Source organism: Telopea speciosissima, chromosome 6 (assembly GCF_018873765.1).
Source record: "Telopea speciosissima isolate NSW1024214 ecotype Mountain lineage chromosome 6, Tspe_v1, whole genome shotgun sequence".
NCBI classification, from domain to species: domain Eukaryota; kingdom Viridiplantae; phylum Streptophyta; class Magnoliopsida; order Proteales; family Proteaceae; genus Telopea; species Telopea speciosissima.
The window spans coordinates 56,997,764-57,021,576 of record NC_057921.1 but is presented as its reverse complement, the minus strand read 5'-3'; the positions used below and the strand labels follow the sequence as shown (position 1 = coordinate 57,021,576).

At 38.6% G+C, this 23,813-nt stretch overlaps 1 protein-coding gene and 1 pseudogene across 2 annotated transcripts; one reads left to right on the top strand and one right to left on the bottom strand.

Moving 5' to 3' along the window:
- Positions 1-1,386: 1,386 nt before the first annotated feature.
- On the bottom strand, positions 1,387-10,755 carry LOC122664613 (E3 ubiquitin-protein ligase HOS1-like). 2 transcript variants are annotated; one of them, XM_043860509.1, is made up of 10 exons: positions 10,578-10,755; positions 9,573-9,960; positions 8,614-8,748; positions 8,322-8,512; positions 5,833-6,231; positions 5,569-5,727; positions 4,843-5,370; positions 3,038-3,175; positions 1,952-2,712; positions 1,387-1,861 (listed from the first exon to the last, which is right to left on the bottom strand). In XM_043860509.1, exons 1-10 carry the CDS (start codon positions 10,692-10,694, stop codon positions 1,687-1,689), a joined length of 2,991 nt encoding a protein of 996 aa, XP_043716444.1. In that variant the 5' UTR covers positions 10,695-10,755; the 3' UTR covers positions 1,387-1,686. The 2 variants fall into 2 exon arrangements, with proteins under 2 accessions (XP_043716444.1, XP_043716445.1); XM_043860510.1 differs by having other exon boundaries at positions 1,388-1,861; positions 8,322-8,500.
- Positions 10,756-11,628: 873 nt separating this feature from the next.
- LOC122665969 lies at positions 11,629-22,252 on the top strand (annotated as a pseudogene).
- Positions 22,253-23,813: the final 1,561 nt, after the last annotated feature.

The window sequence follows — 23,813 nt, the reverse complement described above, 5'->3', positions numbered from 1 at the left end:
GTAGATTCAGGTTTCAAAATCAGGATAACCAAACAGTTATTCTGGTAGATTCAAGTTTCAGAATCAGGGTAACCAACCAGTTATTCTATCAGATTCGTTCATCCACAGATACTCTGATCTATGGATGTTACATCTGAATCAATGCAGACATCCAGAAATTTACACAACCAAACGCATTCTAAAAGAATCCCAAGCTTTGCTTTTTCCCATCCGAACTAATATTGGAATTTTGGAATTACCGAAAAGGAATTTCATCTTTCACCATAGTAGTGGTGAAGGGAGGTAAAATAGGAAAGAAATCCTCTCCAACACACATCCGACAGCTAGAGGCACTCGGGGTGCCAGCTCGAATGCTCACAACCGTTGGATGTGCATTGAAAGGAATTGACACACTGGAGAGGATCCGGTTCCAGTAAAATATACACTCCATCCTTTATAACAATAGAAGTTTTCCTTCACACCATCCAGTGATGTCTAACCCCATATAGGACGGAGTTGATAATTTCCTCCTTCACCTTGTGCGTGATAGCCTCTCAAGTCTCAACACCATCGGCGCCCATCGGGGTAAAGGGATTCTCCCTTGACCATGAATGTGGAAAAACTCAGTCGTAAAACAATTGTCCCAAGTTGTTCTCACTCAAGCTGCAACGACTGTTTTTGTTGCCAACACCAACCCCCTCCCCTCTCTTTTTCTCTTCCTTACAGATGCAGTGCCGATCTATCTTTGGATGACCATGATATCCACTCTAATGAGCCACCCTTATGATTGGATTGAGCTCCTTTCCAGGGAGCCCAGCATGTCCAGGGAGCATCCAGCTGTTGGGTTGTGCCGCACACATCCCTAGATCTGTGCCAAGATACATGCGACACAACCCAAACCTTGGATGCCCCCCGGGCAGTGGGCACTGAGCTCCCTGGAGAGGAGCCAGATCCCTTGTGATTGCTACTGTAGATACCTCATTTTATCAAATAGGGAGTTAAGCAGAACTTCTAATCGGGAAATTCAAAGGGGTGCCAAGAATGAAAATGAGCATAACAATTAAAACAGTTTAAAATACACAAAAATTTAATAAAGGGGCATATGGTTGAGTACTTGAGTTGGATTATGAAATTGACATGTAGCAAATCAAAAGGATGATCTATAAACCCAAAATAAATTTGCAAGGAAACAAAATATGATACAATTTTCCTCCCCACAAGGTAGCCTCTTAAAAACACTTAAAAGTACAAAAATGTAGCCAATACTCCTGCTGTTTTCTTTTTTTTTTTTTTTTTTTTTATCTTTGATAGGTAATCCTCGGAAGAGTTAAACTCATATCCTCTTAATTGTGAGGTATTGGTCCTTGACAACTGAGCTACCATCCAAGCTCTCCCCAAAGGGCTAGCTCGCCAATCTAAAAGCCCTCACCTCTAACCTAATAAACCATGTGTAGCATAAAACTTCGACTGAAGGCCTGTAGTAACTTTATATGTCTAATGGTACCAAGTGAACTCCCTTGAAAACTGGGGATATATATCAGAACTGCATCACCAACCTCGGGGATAAAAAAAGGAGATCATGCTCTCACCAGACCATCTGTGATAAAAAAGCTGCTTTCTTCACGCACAGTAAGGCCCACTGGAGTGATTGATATGTAATACAAAATATGAAAGAGGACGACAGATGCATGCAAACAGGTGTAACCTTCATCTTCTGGAAAGCCTGCTTTTTCTCTTTCCCCTTGCAGGCATCACAAAGGAAGCTCCACCAAAAATTATCTCGGGGCTTGGTTCCTCTTCATCTTCGCTGGCTTCATCGGACCTCCACCTCAGCCCATTGTGTGTGTCCATGATCTCAACAGCTGAGTTTCTATTTCCAAGGCTGATGGCACAATAAAAGCATCAGTCGGATAAATTCAACAAGCTACAAAGATTTTCTACTTCAGGAGTCAAAAAACACAAGCATACCAACCTCCAAGAGACATCCATTGGATCATCCGGGGAAATCATAGACCATTGTTTATCTGATGCAGCTGGTTGCCCAGACAAAGTGGGGCCTGAATCACAGGAAAAATCTTTTAAGCGGCAGTCGTTGTTAGGTGTAGTCATCGGATCAGCCGTAACTCGACGAGGATACAAAGGGCGAGCATTTTCCACATGGTTAATGAACCCATTTCGTTCCATTCCAGGGGAAACTTCATCAAATTGGTCATCTTGAAGGTAATTACTCTGTACAACCTTCATTGAACCTTTGTTCAAATTTTTCGAAGTTGAATGACTTTGACTAGCCAGGCGAATTCCACAAGGTGGGGTACCATTAAAATTGAACTTCTGCCTTGTACTAGTTTGAGGCCTTTGTTCTCTGGCAGAATTCTGACTTGAATCCAAATTGTCTCTGTAGTGAGGAATTGATGGACCCCCAATAACAGTAGGGAATCTCCCATTGAGAACGGATGGAGGACAATAGGAATTAAGTTCAAAGCGGGAACTACTAAATGATCCACCAAGTTTAGCTGGAGTGCCAAAAGATGAAGTTTCCTTGGGAGAAATGGTACGATCATTCCGAAGAATAAGGGAATCAGCAGTAGAGGGCAAGCCAGTAGAACGGGGCTGTTGTACCTCCGGATGATCAGATGTTTCAAGTTCTTTAGAATCAAAAATACCAATATTTGGCCAGCTTCCAGCCTTCACTTGTTTCTGTTGTACTTCCGGCAGCAACTCAATGCATTTATCCTGCCCCACCCCCACCCCCCAAAAAAAGGCAGTTCAGAAGCTCATCCTCTTTTAATTCCTTTTTTAAGGCTACAAGATTCAAGAACTCTTATTGGTCGATTTGAGCCTATTTGATGAATCAACTCAAAAAATCTCAGTTGCATTTCAACTGAACTGAGTGTTTGTTCTACAAAAAATATGCAATCACAAAAACCTACATTATTCTTTCCCTTGTCGAGAACCTATTTCATCTGAGTACCAATTTCTCTTGAGAGGACTTCTCTTCTTTCTTAAAAAAAATCTAAAAAACTATTATTAAAAAGCACCTTAGTCAAAAGCTACTTACAACCAATCCTCCTCTCCAGTGGTGCATTGATCTTATCCTTGATATAGCAGCCTCATCAATAGAAGTTTTTGAGATGAAGTCCAGCTCTAAGCTCTCAAGTTTACGATCAACTTGATATGCCTCAATGTATCGAAATCGCTGTGAAAAACAAGTCAATGGGATAATCTCCTTTGTGAATAGTCCAACTAAAAGAGAAAGAAAAAGGACATCTTATCAGATAGAAAATTCCACACTCAGTTTGTCACAGTATCATAGGTCATGGCATGATTAAAGGACATCAGTCCAGGGGGTTAACCCGGAGCAGGGCCATGATGCTGGTGTCACGAGTATGTCACCATAAGTCTTCAAAAGAATTATGCACACAGACAATACAACCATCCACGCTATCCGATGCTTGGATTCCAGATAATAACAATAGGCCATGATGCTCCACTGATGTAGAACTGAAGACTTACCGGCATAGGAAGTCCAAAAAGAACCAGGCCTAATGTGGCCCAATTCTGGTTTGAACAGGCTTAACATGGCCTGAGTCAACTTTGTTTTCTTTTAAGTTGTTTTAAATTAGTTTTGGTTCAGTCCTTGAACCAGTGGTTCAATTTCAGTTGTTATTTTTAAGTTGTAATCTTATTTTCTCATATAGTTTTAAGAGGATGGGACTGCTTGTAAGGAGGGTTGGCTAGGGGGTATCCTAGTTTGTTTCAAGTTGTCAATTAGTTGTTGTTATAAATAAAAGACGAGGCAGCAATTGCAGCCCACAATTTTACTCTACAGAATTTGTTCTCTTGGCTGTGGTGAATCAGTGACTTGACTTGTGGTGATTCAAGGTGTCACCACCAATCCACACCAATCAAACTTTGCGGTGGGAAGCCCAGGTTGCAGCTCTTTTATTCTCTTATATTATCAACTCCATTCAAGGTACAGTAGTGGTACTACCAGATCTTGCAGCAGAACCACCTGCAGTAACCACGATATACCTTTCCTACTGTGATGATTTCTGGTAAAAGATCACCAACAGGTCTGATTTACATTCTGGTTTCTCTAATATTATTCGGTCAGTTTCTTTAACACCTTCCTGTTATGTTTTGATTTTGATGGTTGAATGTTATACTCCTAATCTAAGTTGGAGTCTTTACTTGCCATTTTGAGTGGGTATTCAAGAAACTATGTTTTAGAGTTCTGTTGAGCTTGATTTCAGGGGTGATTATTTATTTGTTAGTGTTGATGTGCAATCAAAAACCCGATCATAGTTGTCAAGGTATCACCTAGGCGTGCAGGTGCCTTGAACGCCATGTTGGTGCCTCCTTGCACCTGGACCCCCTCCAACGCCTTGGGTCACCTAGACGCTAACCCAGATGCCGAAAAGATCAGTTGACTAGTCAAACGTGAAGTTTCCTACTCCAACAAGGAATTGTCAGATTCAGCAGATCCAACCCTTGGATCTTGCTGATCTTTCAGCACTTATTCTAGTCCATAAGATGACCACCCGACCAAGGTTATCGAGCTTTCTGACCTCTGGATTTTGCTTGGTGAATTTTCTCCTAAATTCTGGGATTTCTCTCTTTTTTACAATCCTGTTCTGTTGGTACTGATCTTATATATTGGAACCACATTATCCACGTTGCAATTAAAAGAGTATGAACAATAGAGGGGAAAAAGACAGCAAGACATTTACATATATTGCACTGCTTCATCAAGAAAGATATTTAACAAGAAATTCTTCCAAAAGGGAATTTTGTAAAAACCAACATACATGATACAACACAAAGAGACGACCTATTTCCAGGTTAAAGGTACTAAGCAGTTACCTGAAGATAGAATACAACAAGAAGGCTACCAGCAGTAGTTGAAGGGTCTTCAGCGGCGTATTCCAAGAGGCATCTATCGAGACATCTCTCCTCATCAAAATTCCATGGCAACTCTATCATTCGATCAACCAAATTCCTTCGTATACATAGAAAACAAATTTCTGATACTAATGCCTCCATTTGATCTTCCCAAGTCTCAAGATGACCTTCTAAACCCTTCGAAAAGGCCAGGAACGAACCATGCTTCAAGTTATGTTCCTTCACTTTCGTGCAATGCGTCCTCTGGTACATAAAGGCTTCAGTTAAGAGTCCACATTCAACTCTCACCCGAACAGCAGTCACCGCTTCACAAAGTGAGACTAATTGCAGTTCACCATGTTCAGTATTTGCATACGCACACAATGCATCAAGTCCAGACCACCGTAAAACCATCAGAGCAGCATCAGGATTTTGCCTCTCTAGCAGAACTCGTGTGATCTTCGGATGCATTGCTGGGCCAGCGATTTCCGGAAGAAGGTGGCAAGCTTCCTAATGAATGGAAAATAAAAATATAATCAGACTACGAAACATGGACTTCTCTAATTACAAGAAACAGTTAAGCTTTGAAGTAAATAAAATATAAATAGGGGAAAGAAAGGACATCATGTACACATTCAATTGGAATTTAATGTAACCATGTATTGAAGTCAAGTCCATGAGTATGCAGGAATATCTTAAGCAGAATACCTGCAAAGCTTGAACTGTATGGTCATCAAGAAGATAAAATGTCAAGGATTCCAGTAGTGAATGCCTGGTTATACCAAAGCTACCAGCAAAATCGTCTACTACATGCCTCCATTCCTCATCAGGCATCGTCCAGTGCCGATCATACAAGTAGTACAGAAACTGTACTAAAGTCAAGGGAAAGAAAGAGAGGAAAATAATTTATAAATGTTTGTGCATTAGCACCATAAGCATAAGCATCTAACACAGGGGTATAGAAAAGGATACAATAGCTCGCTTTGCTTCTATCATATCGGAGTTTCCATGTAAAAAAAGTATATCTGCACCAGCTCGTAAATTTTCAAAGGGATAGCATCCTTCAGCCCCTTCAGTTTTAGACCTAAAGAATGAAAAACCCCCATCCTTCTGCAAGGATGTAACTTCTACGTCCTCTACAATTCCCTGTCCATATCCCTGTTCTACCACAAGATTTGACAGTGCATCTTCAATGAAGAGAGTGGATCCACCCTGTCCAGCAGATTTATTTATTGACTGTGGCCATGAACGCTTAATTGCAGCTGATTTCCTTTCACAGACAACAGAGCGCCACGCAGTGACATTGGAATAACGTGACCTGACATTCTCAAGAAACTGATGTCTTATACACCAACTCATGATCTCCAAATGCTGAGAACAACAAAGTTACGCAGAGCAAAGGTCGTCAGCCGAGAACTGTAGTGAGGTTTTAATCAAAATTGGACACCTTATCTAGCACTTCTAAAGTATAACCACCTTGTTATATGGAACATTCATTTTATTATGTAACAGTGCAACGGCTTAAATGGAACATGACTAAGTATATCTCCATAAAGAAAAGATATGTAAAATCATAGTGAAAGATTTTACTTTTTAAAAAAAGTGTACAAATCCAGCTTACACACAGACCTCTGTGACGAAATCACAATTTGCCTACTTTCTCCCTAGATAATTATTTCTAAAACAAAAGTTTCATAAGTGCCAACCACGAAAAAAGAATTACAACAGGGAACTCTTTAAACACAATTTATGCCTGCACACATGAGCATATATGCATGCACAGAGACACCAAGAACCTAACAAATTACACACAAGATCCAGTTACTCTGATGCAGTTAATGATACAATCAATGCACAGAAATCAAAACCTCCTTTACCATGCACAAAAACATTTAACAAGAAAATAATGGGGTCATCGAGAAAGCGTATATGGGTTTTCTGAAGGCATATAATGAAGAGGTTTAGATCTGAGATCTGGTCACATTCAAAACTGTTTCATCCAGGTTTGGATCATAATTTCACATCTGACTTCAATAAACGGATTCAGATCCAGATTCGGGCCGTTCTTTGTAGAGTCCCTATATATTCTTGGTATAAAAGAAACCAGAGATTACAATTATGTATCCACATCTAACCCATATCCAATCCATATATGACCCATTAGGAATCAGTACTTGATTCGCATCCACCATCATGGATCCGAGTTGGATTTGGATCCTTGATGATCAACCAGAATTGGGTCCAAATTCAGCTCCGACTGAAATCTGATCCATTCTATGCCCTAGTTCTTGGAAACAGTCCCATAAAATCAGAAAAGCATACAAAGGTCACATAAATGTATATAAAAAAGCGTCCCGGTGCACGAGGATTCCGCTACTACAGGGTATGGGAGGGGCAAATGTTCACACAGCCTTACCCCCGTTTCACAGAGAGGCTGTTTCGGATTAATATGTCAGAACAAATTAAAATCAAGATTAAAAAAAAAAAGGAGTTGAGTGAGTCTATTATCATAAATAAGTATGAGCCATACTAACTGATGTTCCATAAGTAAATAAGAAAATTAGGTTGATTTATGTATATGAAGATCCCATTGATAGATATTTAACAGTACTTTTTCTTTTTTATTCTACTTGTACAGTAATCTCATGCCCATAAATCCATAATATTTAACAGGAACATCCTAGGACCTTCTAAAGAAATTTATTGAATAAAACCTCATATAAGCATACTTTATACATGTTGTGCAGCGGTTAAGTTGTGCTATTGCAACCTGTTGGTTGCGGGTTCAAAACTTGGAAACAGCCTCTCCTGCATAGAAGTGGGTAAGGCTGCGTACATTGCCCCTCCCAGACCCTGCAGTAGCGGGAGCTTCGTGCACTGGGTTGCTCTCTCTCTCTCTCTCTCTCTCTCGTGGCACGGAGCTCATCTCGTCAGATCCATTCCACTCTAACTGAACAACTTAAACCTAAACTTGAAATATTCAAGCCTCTCTCTCGTGTGGCATGGAGCTCATCTCGTTAGATGCATTCCACTCTAACTGAACGGCCTAAACCTAAACTTGAAATATTCCAGGAAAAGGTTTATCATATTGGTAATGAAAAAGCCATTCCAAACAACAGATTCTCAATTGAATGGATCAAAGTACGAAATCCAACTAAAGATTTTTTTACCTTCCTTTTATGAACAAATCCAGCTAAGAAAAAGCCATTCCAAACAACAGCATCTCAATTGAAGGGATCAAAGTACAAAATCCAGATAAAGATCTTTTTGCCTTCCTTTTATGAACAAATCCAGCTAAAGATTGCAACTAGGATGTTTCCCCAGATACTAGTAAGACAATGGACGTACAGAATCATACTTAATCTGGAAGTAAAACAAACAACAGCATTTCAACTTGTAAACAGTAGACATATACTCATCCATTAAATATCAAATGCTACAAGAACGTCATGTAATTACACCTGCTTTGCCTTTGATACATTCTCCTGAAGGTGATGCAAGTCATGAAACTGTGCAGAAAGAGTTCCCTTGAATGACGATTCCAAAACTTCAAGAACATTGAAAACCCCAGTAAGCCGCAATACAAACTTCGGAAGTAAATCTAATTTACTTTTCATCTCTTCTATTTCGAGAGTAGTATCTGTCAAAGATGCTAAGGGCATAAGCTTCTACAGCCTATGAGAGAATAAATCGGCACAAAAGGAACTCTGGGATCAGAAGTGAAAGCAAATAAAATAAACCATTCAAGGATACAAATATTCTGAAGATCTGTGATGATGTTTCTGAAAGTCCGCTTGCACCAATCCTTAACAACCACTTCATCCAAAAGAAAAGCAATCATTGGATCACTGGACACAGCACTTTCATCCATACAAACATCTGTAACATCTGTTGGATTTGTTAAGAACTCAAGATAAAGCTGGACTTACAAATAAGAAGTGATGGATGTATGTACAAAACCTGCCACAGTACTCCTCAACAATTCCAAAAAACATTTCTATTATGAAATGACTAAGAAAGGGGGGAAAGTAAATATTCTAGTTTTCTCAAAGTGATAAAACTCTGAAAATTTTGAACTCCTAAAAAGTTGATCTTCGATCATTTTTACTAATGATACCATAAAACTATTGCTAACTCCCATGATATTACAGATTGGTCAATAATGAAGGTAAGTTTTAAATTGTATATTTCATTCTATATTTTATTTAAGTGGGCAAGCCTTGGTGCAATGGTTGAGTTGCGCTATTACAACTTGTTGGTTGTGGGTACAAAACTTGGAAACAGTCTCTCGTGCAAAGCAGGGAGTAAGGCTGCGTACGTTTGCCCCTCCCAGACCCTGCAGTAGCGGGAGCCTCGTGCACTGGGATGTCCTTTATACTATATTTTATTTACAGTTTGTAAAATCCTCCATTAGGGGGGGGGGGGGGAGAAGGGGGGGAAAGGTAAACTTCCCTAAAAATTTCAAATTTTTTGGGAAGGAATGAAATTTGCAATTTAAAAAAATACGAAGCATGTCAACCAGAAGTCAATGTTTATGCACAAAATTGGTCCCCTTCCTAAAGTTAAAAGAACTAGATAGCAAAGTGAACTATGTATTCAGCCAGCAAATCTTGGCAATGGCCGTTAACAAATACAAGTTCAACTATGTCCTTACTTAACTCATAACGTCATGACCGTTGATGAAATGTAATAAAAATCTAAAAAACGGATACAATGGCAGATCAAAGAAACCAAGTTGTTGTCCAAGGCAACATCAAACAAACAATAAAGGCGTTCAACATCGGATGACAAGTGCTTGTCACCATCCTTCTCTTGAAAACTATCATCATATCTTTTGGAGATAAGACCGGCCTCTATGCATTCATAATAAAGACGAAGCCGGACTCTATCGCCATTTGTTGGTAATGGAGCCCGACAAACTGGACATAGATCACAATGTTGAATACACTCTGCACAAAGTGATGCATGTCCACATGAGTTCAACACATATTCCACATAGCATCCACAGCTCCTTAAGTCTCTAGTCGCCCGACAACGCTCAACTTTTGCCTCATTGCACAATTCAATTAGATCAATTGATGCTAAGTGATTCAATGCCTCCTGAAAGAGGGAATCATGATTAGCACCTTATATACCTATATAAGACATAATATGACGACTAGCAAACAAATATCCAATCTGAAATAAATTATTCTCTAGTTAGTACAGTATAGCAATATATGATATTACATGTACACAGTCCACTAATCAATTCAATGTTCAGTTGAAGAGTATGAAGGTAGCTTAATTAAGCGTCGCCACTTAGAAACTATGTTTCTTAATGCCCTAAGCGAAACCAGTTCTATCATGAATAACCATACTGAACCCAGTTTTGTGAGCTCTTTACTGGCCACTGTACCTTTGGCTTCTTTTTTTTTCTGAAAAAAAAAAAACTAAAATGAGCGAATTCTTCGGTAGTTCTCAGTTTTCTAGTTCTTTTTTATTCACTGTCTTACAACTCGAATTATGATTTACGGGTTCCAATGTCGAAAATCTCCACCCAAAGCGAACTCTACCAATTCAAGTTCAAAAAACAATAAAATCAAATAAAACGAAACACTACACCGTCGTGTGTCACCAGATCACTAGTTCATATGAACTTCTCAAGGAAATCAAACTTCTAAACCAGTAAAACACTAGCAAATGCATCAAATCAACGACTCGAAATAAAATTGTACCTTAACAGCTCCGCTGTCGTAATTTGGTTGCACCGAAGATAGAATAGACCTTTTATCTCTGACGCCATCGACGAAGTCGGGGGACGAAGTTCCTTCGAGGGACATTCTCCTCTCCATGAGCTTTAGGATTGAACCTCGCAAGGACAAGAACCGTTTGCAAACCCTAACGGGAAAAGGAATGAGACTGATTAATGATCAGAGATGATGAAGATGCCACACCTATGCTGCTTGAGAAGCTTCACGAGTTTTTAGGTTCCTTTTGTTCATGGAGGGCTTCGGCCTTCGAGTGTTCGGAATTTCAGATTTTCGCCTTCCCTCAATCTAAATTCTGAATAACGCAAATTTATTCGAATATTCAGATTTTCGCTTTCCCTTAATCTAATTTCTAAGGCGCTCATGGGCCTTTGTACCTGGGCCTCATGGGCCTCATCAGGCATTCACATATCCCATTTGGGTATTTTCTTTTAAACCAAATTTGAAAAGAATTATGTAAACCGTATCTGAATCGATTTAAATCGAGTTTATTCGTTACAATTTCGGTTTATACGTATTATATGCTAAACCGAATCAAAACTGAACTAAAAACACCAAACCAATTGACAACCTTATGTGGATTTGATTTGTGACTGTTATATGGAATTCCTCTTAATAGCCAACGCACCGCCATAATTTTTAAAAAGGAAAATGTTCTCTATGCCGGGAGCACTGGCTGTGCCCAGACACATGGGGATGAACGAAATGATCATTCCACAACCCTGAATGACGAAAATATTGTTCCTATGTATCTAGGCGCAACCTGCGATGCAACACATAGAATATCGACCCTTGTTAAAATTGGAAAAGATAAACAATCAAACCAGATTAAATCAAAATCACTCTCTTTTGGGGACATAGACCCACACAATGTAAAAATTAGAACCACCAAGCTCATATTTAAGCATAATTGCACCAGCCATATAGCACAATTAAATACTTTTAGTTTCTTATTTGTATCATATTTTCATCTATTACAGTTTTTTTTTTTTTTTTTGTTTAACTTATTCTTTAAACCATGTCTCAACCAGGCAAAGTAGGTTTAGGTTCGACTCCATTCGAACCAAGCCACAAAGAGTTACGGATGTCAAAGTCAAACCCTAGACGAAACCAAACCAGTGTAACTAGATAAAAAATTGCTTTGGTTTTTAGATTGGGATATTGTAGAATCGACTAAAATCGGATTGCATTGAAAACCAACCAAAACTGCACCGAATATGAAAATTGGACCGAACTAAACCCAAATCAATAAAAAACCAATTCCAACCCAAATAAACATTATTAAAAAATGCTTGGGAAACAGGATGTTATCTAGTGATTCTAGTCGAGTGCGATGTGTGGCTCCTGCGCCCAAACACAGGGTCAAGCAAAAAGACAATCATGTCCTCAAATATTTCTACTTTCCATGGGATCACGACTATCATTTCATGTGGCCCTATGTCTAGGCGTAGGGATCACGTGCCGGTAGCATGCTTTTCCCATAATTATGCAAATACACAAGGTAAACCAAACCCAAATTGAACCGAAACTGATAACAAACCGATAAGAGAGAAGGGAGTCAAACAATATCCAAACCGATCCAAAGCCGAAACCGATCAAACCCGAACCTTCCTTTGTTATTGTTGGTTTGGTTAGGGACTGAACTACCAATTGACAACCCTACGAAAAATTTCACCAGCCAAAACTTGGACGGGTCCAAAACCGGCTATCACACCCGACCCAACCTGAGGCCCCGAGCTGCCTTCTCTTCACTGATTCGTCTGGTTCTGGTCACCCTGAACCTGCGCACCCTAACGCATTAAGAACGGAACCACTCTGTTTGGCTGTTCCGACTTCCAACTTCCAATTACTCGAATGACTTCGTTTTCTTATTTCTTCAATTTTAACTGTTCAGGTCCTTAGGACTTTGGGAGTTTGGGGTGGCCGGTGGCGATTACAGAGAATCAGCAATTCACAATTGTTCTTATCAGTGAAGATGCACAGTATTAAGCACAAAGTGGGTGAATCCCTTTATTTTGATTAAGCAAAACAGATGGTATTTCATGCTTAAACCTCCAAAGGGGTCGTGTTCTTCGGGCGTTTTGTCTCAGGAAAGGTTAATGTCCGATGTGGGCTCCATTACTTATTCATCCATGGCAACGGGGAGGAATGTGGTTGATATCGGAATAGCTGAGTCGGTGAAAAGGGTATGGGTGTTTCGTGATTCCCCTTGTTTGCATTGAATTTACTTCGTCTTCTTGTTTTTCTCTGTTAGTTGTTGCTAACTTTCATTCACAGCTTTATGTTAAACAGCAGTTAGGTAGGACCTCTGAAGTTCTGAATCCCACATTTTGTTGTTATTGAAAATTTTTATTGCAAACAAAACCCTCCCCGCAACCTAACCTCCCAATATTCAGAGAACAATAGTTAAACTTACTGGTATTCCTATTTTCTTCTTCTTTTAAAATACTTTTCGGTAACCAAAAAAATTATTAATTTTTGCTATGGATACACAAATTATTATTTTTTTTGTTTAAATAACTGAGAAGGAGGGCAACATCAATTACTAATGTGCCACACAAAATCTTATGGAACCACAAAAAGCATTACCATCCAAGTGTAAATGTGGAACTAAGGAAAGAAATATAGAGTATATAATGTTTTAATCTTTTTATTTTTAGAATAATTAGTATTACTAAAAGTAGAGACCTGATCTTATTTGCTATCTGTTTCATAATTTTTTTTGGGGGGGAAGAGTTTTCTGTCCGGGAGCATGGTGTGGGGACCAATGGGAGCACGCTGGGGCGGGATTTCCATCTTTCATGTGGGGGAGGGGGAGAGGGAAGGTGGTCATTTCGACCCATACTGTTTCTGGGCGCAGGAGCCATGCTTCTTGATAAAGTCCTTTTTCCCTTCTTTTTTTTTTTTTTGTTTTTTTGGAGAGTTGTTGGAGGATTAGAAGAAGAAGGGTGAAGACGGGGTTTGATCCCAAGAAAATGATCTGTTTCACAATTGCAATAATTGTATTGGAAAAAGAAAAAGAACCAAATATTGATGCTGGAGAAGCCAGGAACAAATTAAGAAGGCTTATGGAGCATCCATTTCGTACCAAAAGTAAATGAAGTCTTTAACAATTTACAAGTGAACTCATGGTAAAGAAGTAGGTGATCAACCGATTCTACTAATCTACATCAGAAACACTTGTCAAGATTGAATTTTGAAACAAGATGGACTTGGGTTAGCATTTCTGGTAGTGGTAAGATCAATGTTGAGTTGACTGCTTCCGGAATGTTGCCTCCTAAGAAAATTTCTCTCACAGCCGCACAAGATCCGATTTGATAATGTCCCAGCAGGAAACTTAAAAGTGACCTGAAAATCCATCAGGTCCCCTGGCCCCATCTGCATTCATATTCACAACTGCCTCTTTGGTTTCCTCATCTGATGGCATATTAGACAATAAAATGGAGTGGTAAAAAAAAAATTGCACAGCCAATTCTGGATAGTTGGATATGGGGTCACACGATTACACAGTTAACTTCTATATAAATGCAAGGTTTCAACTATGCTGTACTGGAAATGGCACTCCATCTACTTGAATGAAGGGGAAGCCAGAAAAGCCTTCATAAGTAAATAGTCAACTAAGTTCCCGACCAAGCGCTATAGGGGTTGTGCTATCCTGACTTCTGTGGAGAAATTGCATTTTTTGGAGAGAAGAAAAAATTGGGTGCCAGTCTGGCTTTGTTCTACTTCAAAAAAATTTATTTTCTTCTGCAATGGACTTTGCTTTCAGAGCTTCAAAAACTTTATCATCTGCTGCAATGTACTTAGTTTCAGAGAATAGCTTCTGTCAGGTACGAGATTGAGTTGGTTTTGTCATTGAATTGCTCAAAAACTTTCATTGGTATCCTTGCAAGCTTTGCGAGGCAGAGTTTGGTGTGATCTACTCTAATGAGCATCTTGAAAAGTAAGCCTTTTGAATATGTAGGTCATCAAACTGTTGAAATGGAGGAATTAACAAAGTGCCCTTATTGTGAATGGTAATAAGAAGGTTGTGGTTCAATATGCACAGAGAGAAATAGAGAATTGGAACAAGAAAAAAATTGGTCAAACTTTAGAGCTGTCTTTCCCCACTATGCTTTATGCCTGTTTTTAACAACTAATGCAATTATCAAACTGTTGGTTGTGCTATATCTTAATAAATTGATCTACTCCATGTCTTAGATTTTTTTGCTAGAAATTCTGCCACATTCTGGGTGAATTTTGTGTTTGTAAGTGTTTCCTCATAGTAGGAGATTCAGAAGATCTTACATAAAGATTAGATGGTGCATCCAAAGGTAAACTAGCAGTAGATGGAGCATGGCTCCCTGTTTTTTAAAAAAATATATATTTTGTGCAGTTTTACATTTTTTGAATTACCAATAAAAACATTTAAGTTTTTGAAATTTCAATATTTCAACCGACTTTAGCATCATATTCAAATTCTACAGTATGTTTGCCAGATTAATAGAAAGATTTAAAAATTTAACATTTCACTTTGGCTTCAATGAGGATCAAAACCATTACAAAAGTGTGGTTTGGACTTTGATTTAGTTGCTTGAGAGAATATGATTGGTAGACAAATAAGTTAACCTTTGTCTTGTCATTTGAGGGGCCTAGAGGAGGAAAGAAAACAGTCTACTTTTATTCTCTGAGCGAAAAGGTTTTGCTTAAGTGGAAGAATAAAGGATGAAATATTTTATATCGATTGGTAAAAACGATAAGTTATAACTATAGTTTATGATGATGCATTTTATAAATGTAAGGCTATTCATTTTCATGTCTCTATGCTTGCAATGATTATCTCTTTACTAGGTATATATATCTGTATGTATGTATGTATGTATGTATGTATGTATGTATGTATGTATGTATGTGATGATGATGATGATGATGACAATGTAATTGCAGGTGGTGTTGAAGTCTGGTTGTGTGAGTAAAACTAGTGTTGATCCCAGCAGAATTCGTAAGGTATGCATTTTTTTTCCAGACATATTGGTGCCTCTGAAGAGACCATGAAACAACTGTTTTTGCCTTCAGTACATATGTTTGTCCTTCCCCCAGACACATATAGAAGAGTTCCATCAAGAAAGGGAAAAAAAAAGAGACTGAATGCTTTTCTTTTTCCCCATCTTTATCTGCAGGGTGCACTGGGGACAGAAGGTCCTGCAACTTATGTTGAATCACTGTTTGTCTCTGATGTCAATGTATTTGGTAGTAGTCCTTTCCTTAAGGAGACGGGCGGCAAATATGGTATGTTGGGATCTCTAATTTTCATTGCATTCTATTTTGCATCTCTCTCTCTCTATAATGCAATCCCGGGTTCCAAAACCCACTTAAAACCACTTATCTTCGCACCCGAGTAAATAAATCCAAATATAAGGGAGAAATGACACTTTTGTAATTTATGAAATAATTTAGGATTCTATGATAAGGAATAAAGGATTCTGCGGCAAAACAGTAATTTAGATTTTAGGAGGGCTTTTCTGGGAATTTAAATTAAGTAGAAATAAAACAGAAGTGAAGTTAGAAGATGTGGGATTTTAAGTAAGAAAGAATAGGGTCTTAATGTAATAAGGAGCTTGTCTTCTTCTAACTCCCATGATAGGAACAGGAAACCAGTGGAGACCTCTGCTGGTTTCGATTCACAGAACTCAGTCAATATGAGGCCAATCTAGTTCAAATTTTAAGCCTAGATTCCACACCCTTAGGTCTTCCAACTCAACAATTAGTAAGTTGAAAGATTAAACAGCAGGAAAATAAAATTAATCTGAAAAACTAAAATTAGGTCCGGTGGAAAGGAGAAAACCAGTTCTGAGTTCTATTCGAATATCACAATAGAGTTGTGATCAAAGGCCAAGGATCGAGGGTTTGAATGCCCTAGTGTAGGGAAGTAGGCCCCCAAATCTTAGCCCAAACTGATGGATCCCCAAAGAGTTCATTCCCAAAGTCTAGGACAGCCATATACAGAACAGAATAACAGAGAAAGAAAAAAAGAACAAAAGAAGGAAGAAGAAAATTAAGACGGGAGTATAAAAGAGTAGGAGAACTAAAGAAAGGAAGAAGGAAGAAGGGTTGTAACTGAGATTGCAGGAATATGGAAGAAAAGAAGGGAGTAGAAGAAGAAAGAATCAATGGTTGACCAACCTAGTCACTGACTCCCAACCCCACAACCATGAAGGTTACTCACATCCAAATTTTAATTCAACTGTACCCAATCTATGGGATTACATACATCTACATAACAAAAGAAAAAAGGGCTCTTACACATATTCTAAAACAAAAGTTAAAACCAAAACCAACTTTTAACTCTTGTCTCTATCTACTATGAATCTGCTAACATAATTAATAATATTATAAAATTACAAAATAACCCAACCATCTCTTATTGGACCAGAATTCTGGTTGGATCTGGTTTGACTCGGTCTAGGTCTCTTGATCGGATCATGCTGGTCCAGCCATGCACATGCAACTGCATCTCTCTCTCTCTCTCTCTCTCTCTCTCTCTCGTAGATATGGATAAACGTTGACAATCACAGTGATTGATCCCCTGGTGCAGATAATAGCAATGGGGACTCATTGTTTGATGTTCCCTAGTACCCGTGTAGGAGATATTAGGTCAAAAGTATGACCTAATTGAATGATAACTTCTCATCCACTCAGCAACACTCTTTTTAACTATAGCCAAAAGTGTAACAACTAGCAAGCTAGGATCATTGAATAGTTTAGATGGTTAGCACCATCCATCATCTCAAATTTTATCATAGAGATTTCCTAGGTTGATCTGTCAAATGGGTGCCTTTACTATCTGCTGATGCCTCACCAGTTTGTGCACAAATGAGTTGAAGGATTCCTCTTTTGGTATATTAATCTTGTGTATTTGATGCAGATAAAACATAATTGGGCTTATTTTAATGCAAATAAACTTTGGGTTTGGTTATGTATGTGTTGGGATTTTGTTTCAATGTGTTTGTAATGGGCCTATAATATGGGTAGAAGCTAGTCCTACGAAAATTAGCTAGTAGCTAGTTATTTTATTTAAGTTATTTCTTTTTGTGTTGTTTAGTTTCAGTCTAAGATCTTTACCTAGTGTAAAGGGTTCACTTCTAAATGTCCTTTTTTTGTTTTAAGTTTCCAATTTGATATGTAAGTTTGGTTAGACAAGTTTCTTACATAGCTAGGGAGTCTTTTCTTTTAAATAAACTGATTATAGACTATTTGGCCATCAAACAATTTTGATTAATGAAGCTATGACTTTGCCTCTTTGCTGTTGAGAAAGTAAGCTGTTGTGAGACTTGGTAAGGAGTGAGAAACTCAAGGATTAGAGAGATTCTTATCTAGGCCTGTTGGTGGGAAATCAAAGGTTGTATCCTCTTCTCTATGTTCTGTTATTCTTTTTTTCCAAATAAGTGTTATTTCATCTACTGCTATTTGTGATTGCTCAAGTTTGATTTAACTTGAAATTTGGGAAGTGTTTCATCTACTGTTACTGTTGTTAAGTGCTGTTATTAATGGTTTTTAATCACAGCAGGAAACCACCAAATAGAAGCTGGCTGCAGCCCTGTTTTGGGGCCCTTTTAGCTGAAATCAATATTACCCATAAAAGGGAATCTATCCCTTAGATCCTCCCCATATTTTGGGGCATTGAAGGTCATCCCAGAAACCCAAGGTTTGCCAACATAAGGCTGATCGCTGCTTGACAACCTCCTAAAATGGTTGGGTTCATGAATACTGTTGGACGTGACCAAATCTGACCATGTGCATATTTTGGGGTTTATCTATTCTAACATTGTATTACTATTGAGCAGAATCTGGGTGCCATCAAAAAAGGTTGACTTTGACTTTAATGTTGACCTAATTTCTGGTTTCGGGTTTTCTTGAGATCCTATTACAGGGGTCTGTAATCTGAACCTAGGGTTCATCCTATCTATCCCCTACCAGTTTTTCTGTGATTGAAACAAAATCCTAATAGTTGGAGATAGGCTTTGGAAGCATTAGCAACAATGATGGCACAGCTGTCTTACTGACCTAGTAAAAAGTTGGTGGTTTCTGTTTTAATTTGTAATTTCTTATGGCTCCACTAGGCAATCTTATTGATGTTGGACACAGGCATGAAGTGTTATTATATGGAATTTAACATATCTGTGCCAGTTATTAGCTTAATTTCCTTGAAGACAAATAAAAGTTGCATGTAGATATCTGAAAATCTTCAAAGGAAAGGAAAAAAGAAAGGGTATATTTGCTTAATGATCTTTACAGATTGGACCATTTAGAGCACTTGGACAATAATAAGCCATGTTGCCCAGCTATGTGTGTCGAAGTTGAAATTGGGTTGTTGTGTGAGAACTTTGTGAATCCTATAGGAGTGGAAATCTGGAGATACTTGTGAAACACAGTATTATCTCTGTGCAATACATGTAGCTTAGATCAACAGTCCTTACCCTGTGTGGGGCTCGGTGGAAGTCCAGCTTAATAGTGACGCTGACTGGAATTTTATTGCATAATTGAACCTGAGAACTAAGTGGCATGATTCAATGATGAAGTTGAGATTAAAACAAGGATTGAAAATATGGCACTTGTGATGCCATCTGACTGGGCAGGCTATCTGTCTGGATCCTGCTCAAGCTTTGGCTGATACTCTGAGGTATTGGCAAGTCTTGAATGGATCAGTGTCGGACCATACAGATGTGGATTGGCTAATACGATGAGATCCCGATACCTGAAACCTTGGTTTTACATTTCCTTTTTCAATGTTTAGTTTGAGGATCTTAAATGATTTTGTAAGATACTTTTGGTTCAGTAATAGCTATCTTGTAGTTTTCTTTGTGGTTCCTCAGGAAAATTTATTGAAAGACAGTAACATGTAAAAGTAGTTGATTGACAGGAAATCCAATTTTGTCCAGAGGATGGTGGAGCAGAGAGTGTCTGGTTAATTCATTGACTCCTTTCCAACTTGTGAAGTCCCGTGGACAACCTGAAACAGTTCCTTGCTTTGCTAGATCCCTTGCTTCCAGTTCAGCTTCTCAGTCATCAGGACAAACCCCACCAGAGGTTTGAAATGTAAACTAAAACTAAAGAGCTTATTTATACATCAGTTACATATTATTTCATATTTTACAGCTCCACATGACATTCAGTTGTTATTTTCAGTTAGTACAGTTTTGCTAGTAGGGGTAAAACTGCATACATTATGAACCTCCCCAGACCCCATAGTGGTGGGAGCCTCGTGCACTGGGTGCACCCAAAAAAATGGTTTTTTGCTAGTAGCTCCCCCCCCCCCCCCCACAAAAAAAATGTTTGGAAAAAATAGTAATTGGTATAAATTATCACAATAACTGTTATCCGAAGGATCTATAAAATTTAATGTTCTTTACTGCCCGATAATTGTGAATCTTAGATCTCAATTAACATCATTTGTGCACCTGTACTTCCTCCAGAAGAACAAAAAGGACATATCTACAGTCGATGATCCTTTTGATGCCCCCACATACAATATTCCAGAGAAGCCGGTGACCTTTGCAGAAGGTGCATCATACAGTGTTATCATACTTGTAGGACTTGGTATTGCAGCAGTTGCTGGCTATGCTGTTTTCAAGGAGCTTATTTTTGAGCCTAAGGAGTAAGGTTTCTAACTAATTTGTCTGATGAAATGTTGGGATTTTAGGAGTGTTTTTCTCTCTGCTTTTTAAGTGACTAGTTAACATCCTTACATCCATGATCTGTTTTAGGTACAAGATTTTTGGGAAGGCTCTGGAAAGGGTTCAGAATGACAGTCAGGTCTGTTGAAGGCAATGTATTTTTGAAGTCCAAATGTTTTAATCCTGATTTCCTTTTGCTAGTTGAAACCCCAAGTTTTGAACCATTGTTATGAAATCTATTTATTAAGCCTTGTGCTTTAGAGTCATCCCTGGTTTCATTCGTGAAGTCCAAGGAATGAACCCTGACCATCCCTGTGATGCTTTGAATGAATTTGCATTCCAGAAGAAGTTTTGAAACACTTCTTGGTACGTAATAATATGCATGGACTAGCAATGAATGGTAGAACACATTCCTTTTCTACGGTGGTTGAGGATGAGGTCTCCTAGGGTTTCGTCAATGGAATGATGAATCCCAATCCATTCATATGTGATTCATCTAGTGTGTGGTGTTGGTACCTAGAGTTTGATATGTAGCCAAAAGAAAGAACATAGTAGTATGCATGAAGGGTATAAGCTGTCCTGGGACTTTATGGGAGGTAGGATACTCCATCATGTAAAATCTGCCTATTTCAGTCCACAGGGCAATAATCATCCAGACCCAAATGTTAGTTGCTTCTATTTGTTGTCAGAAAAGGAATGCGGTGATGGTCTATCGGAGATAGCGGTGATGGTCTATCGGAGATAACTTGAATACTTATGGCACACAGATTTAATTGAAATTTGATCTACAGATGTTGATCTTTAACCTTCCTCCTACATATATTCCATTTGCACAGCTATGCCATTTACAGATGGGACTGTCTAAATGACACCTCTATAGGTGTATTTAGAACATGCAACCTTTTTTTGATTGCCCCTTGTTTTATTCCCAAGAGTTCTTTTAGTCAGGGCTAAAATGGATCTTCAAAGCTATTTAAAAGTGATTTTCCATTATGTCATTTTCAAGAGCTGTCATCATCTCACATGCTTTTCAAGTGCACATGTGAAATGACAGGATTTTGCCCTAATTTGAAAGAAAAAATGTCATACTAAGAGGGAAAAAAGATAAGGTTACAAATTATTTGACACTCCCATACTCAATAAGAAATACCCTATACAGATTATTACTGTATCCTTTTGTTGACACAGACTTTGAATTGTTTCAGTAAATGCTCACTTTTTTAGAATACAGCAATACATGTGGATTTGTTGTGACATGATTTTGATTCGTCTTCTATCAGGTTAGAATGAGGATTGGATCACCAGTTACAGGCTACGGTCAGGAAAGTAGAAACCGAGCTGCTCGCCAACGGATTCCCAATAGAACTTGGACTGATGAAGATGGTATTGAACATGTCGAGGTACCTTCTGGATAAGAATTTGCAGGATATTACTTTCTGTCACAGCCTTTTTTTGAGTGAATCAAAACAACTTTCTATTACAGCCTTGATACTAGTAAATTAGATGCTGTTAACCCCATCCCAGGCGACGAAAAAAGAAGCTGCTTCTGATAATTTGACATTTTTTTTCTTCTTGTTTTAACTCAATATGCAATAACCTTTCGTAGGTTAACTTCTATATCCGTGGCCCTCATGGAGCTGGCAAGGTTTACGCTGAGATGTTTAAAGACAAGGTGGACAAACAGTGGAAGTTCACATATCTGATTGCTGAGATCACATCGCCTTCACAGGCGCAGTTGATGCTGGAGTCGTACGTCCCAGCTTAGGATGTTGAGATCAAATAAAAAATTCATACATCTGCCCCCTTTAGTGCTGCTCACCATCTTGGGATATAATCCATATTTCTTGTTAATGCGGATGGGGTTGAATGTGGTTTTTAATGAGGCCTGGCAATGGCAGTCAAGCATTTAGAATCATCATTTGAGCCGCTTGGTATTGGATTTTGATATTTTCCAATTTATTTGGGGACGATTATTTGGCTAATGAGACATTACTGGCCTGCTCTTCCTACTGCTGGGAAGTTAAAAGATCTATCTATTGGCCACAAGCAACCAATCCTTCAAAGTTGTATAAGTTCTTCAGTAAGCAGTTAGCGAATTTTAATGGATAAGCATCTTATACATAAATCTGTGGTGCACTGCTGCTAGCAATCTTCTGCTCAAATCGCTGTATTTGGCGAACTTTAATTGATAAAACTTAAACATAAATTTGTTTTTAATTTCCTGTAGTAAAAAGTGAGGTTTCTTATATGGTAAGCCTATCTTATACCATGTGGTAGAATTATGGAAAAAACATCAAACAATAATGCCCATGGAAAGGGGAAGAACATTATCCGGCCGCATAATTGCGTAATGGGAATTGCATTCCCAATAAAAAATAGGGATTTGAGTAGGACTGTAAATAGATAACCGAAAATCCAAATTCGATCCGCATCCCTGTCCGTACAAAAAAAATCCAAACACTCCGATAAAAATCTGTCTGAAAAAAACAGAATACTTAATAATAAAAGATTGGGAAGTAGTTTTTTGCACATTCTCATGGGTCTATCTCTCTCCTCAAAATAAAGGGGGCAAAGTTGTCCTTTCATATGGAGAAGAGAGAGATAGACTCATGGGAGTGCTGATGTAGGCCAGGCCACACTTCCGAAGAGAGTTTTTTTTCCTAAAAAATTAAGTAAATAATGATTTGGAGGGTTTTTGAAGATTCAACGGGTTCTAGAATATGAGGAAAAAGAGAATCATGATCTAGGAGATATGGATTGAGAGTGAATTGTACCCGATAGGGGGAGGAAGTTCTAGGTTACACAAGGCAGAGATGTAAACAAATGGTCGAAAATTTGAATTCAATCTACATCCGAATCCATTTAGAGGTATCCGTATTCTACTAAAGAATATCCGGATCCGATCACAACCGATCTGTATTTGAGCCGAATCCGATCCATTTATAAGCCTAGATTTAAGTTTCTAATCTGGTTGTGTAGTGTATGCTAGCCCTTCCATATGTATATCTCTCCTCCTACAATAGAGCAGATAAGTCATTTCATAAGAAAAAGGCAAGAGATACGCTACATAGCATGACATGCATTCTTTTCCTCCAACAAAAAAAACAAAAGAATCATGAGACACAGCCTTAGGAAGCGAGATCTTGTGATCAAACCTTCGCTGCTGCATAATTTTTTGGGGCCATCCGCCTGAGGCTCACTAGGGCCCAGAAGCTCCCAATTCATGCGTGGCATGGGAGTCATGTGGGGGGATTTAGGATCCGACTCCTCTTTAGGGAAGGCATTGCCCAGGGGGAACATCCAACGGCTGGACGTGTTGTGCGCATACTGAGATGTGTAAAAAAAAATGCCACTTTGTCACGTGGTTCCTCCATGTAGAGTGTGTGAATTTACCGTCCTACCCCTTAAAAAAAAAAAAAAAAAACCTCTCATCCTGAATTCCTGACGATATAAGAGAAAAAGATTGGCATAATTGATTGAGAAAACAACCCCACGCCTTCCTCATCTTTATCGGTACAATTGAAGTGTCAAAACTCAAAACTCATGAATT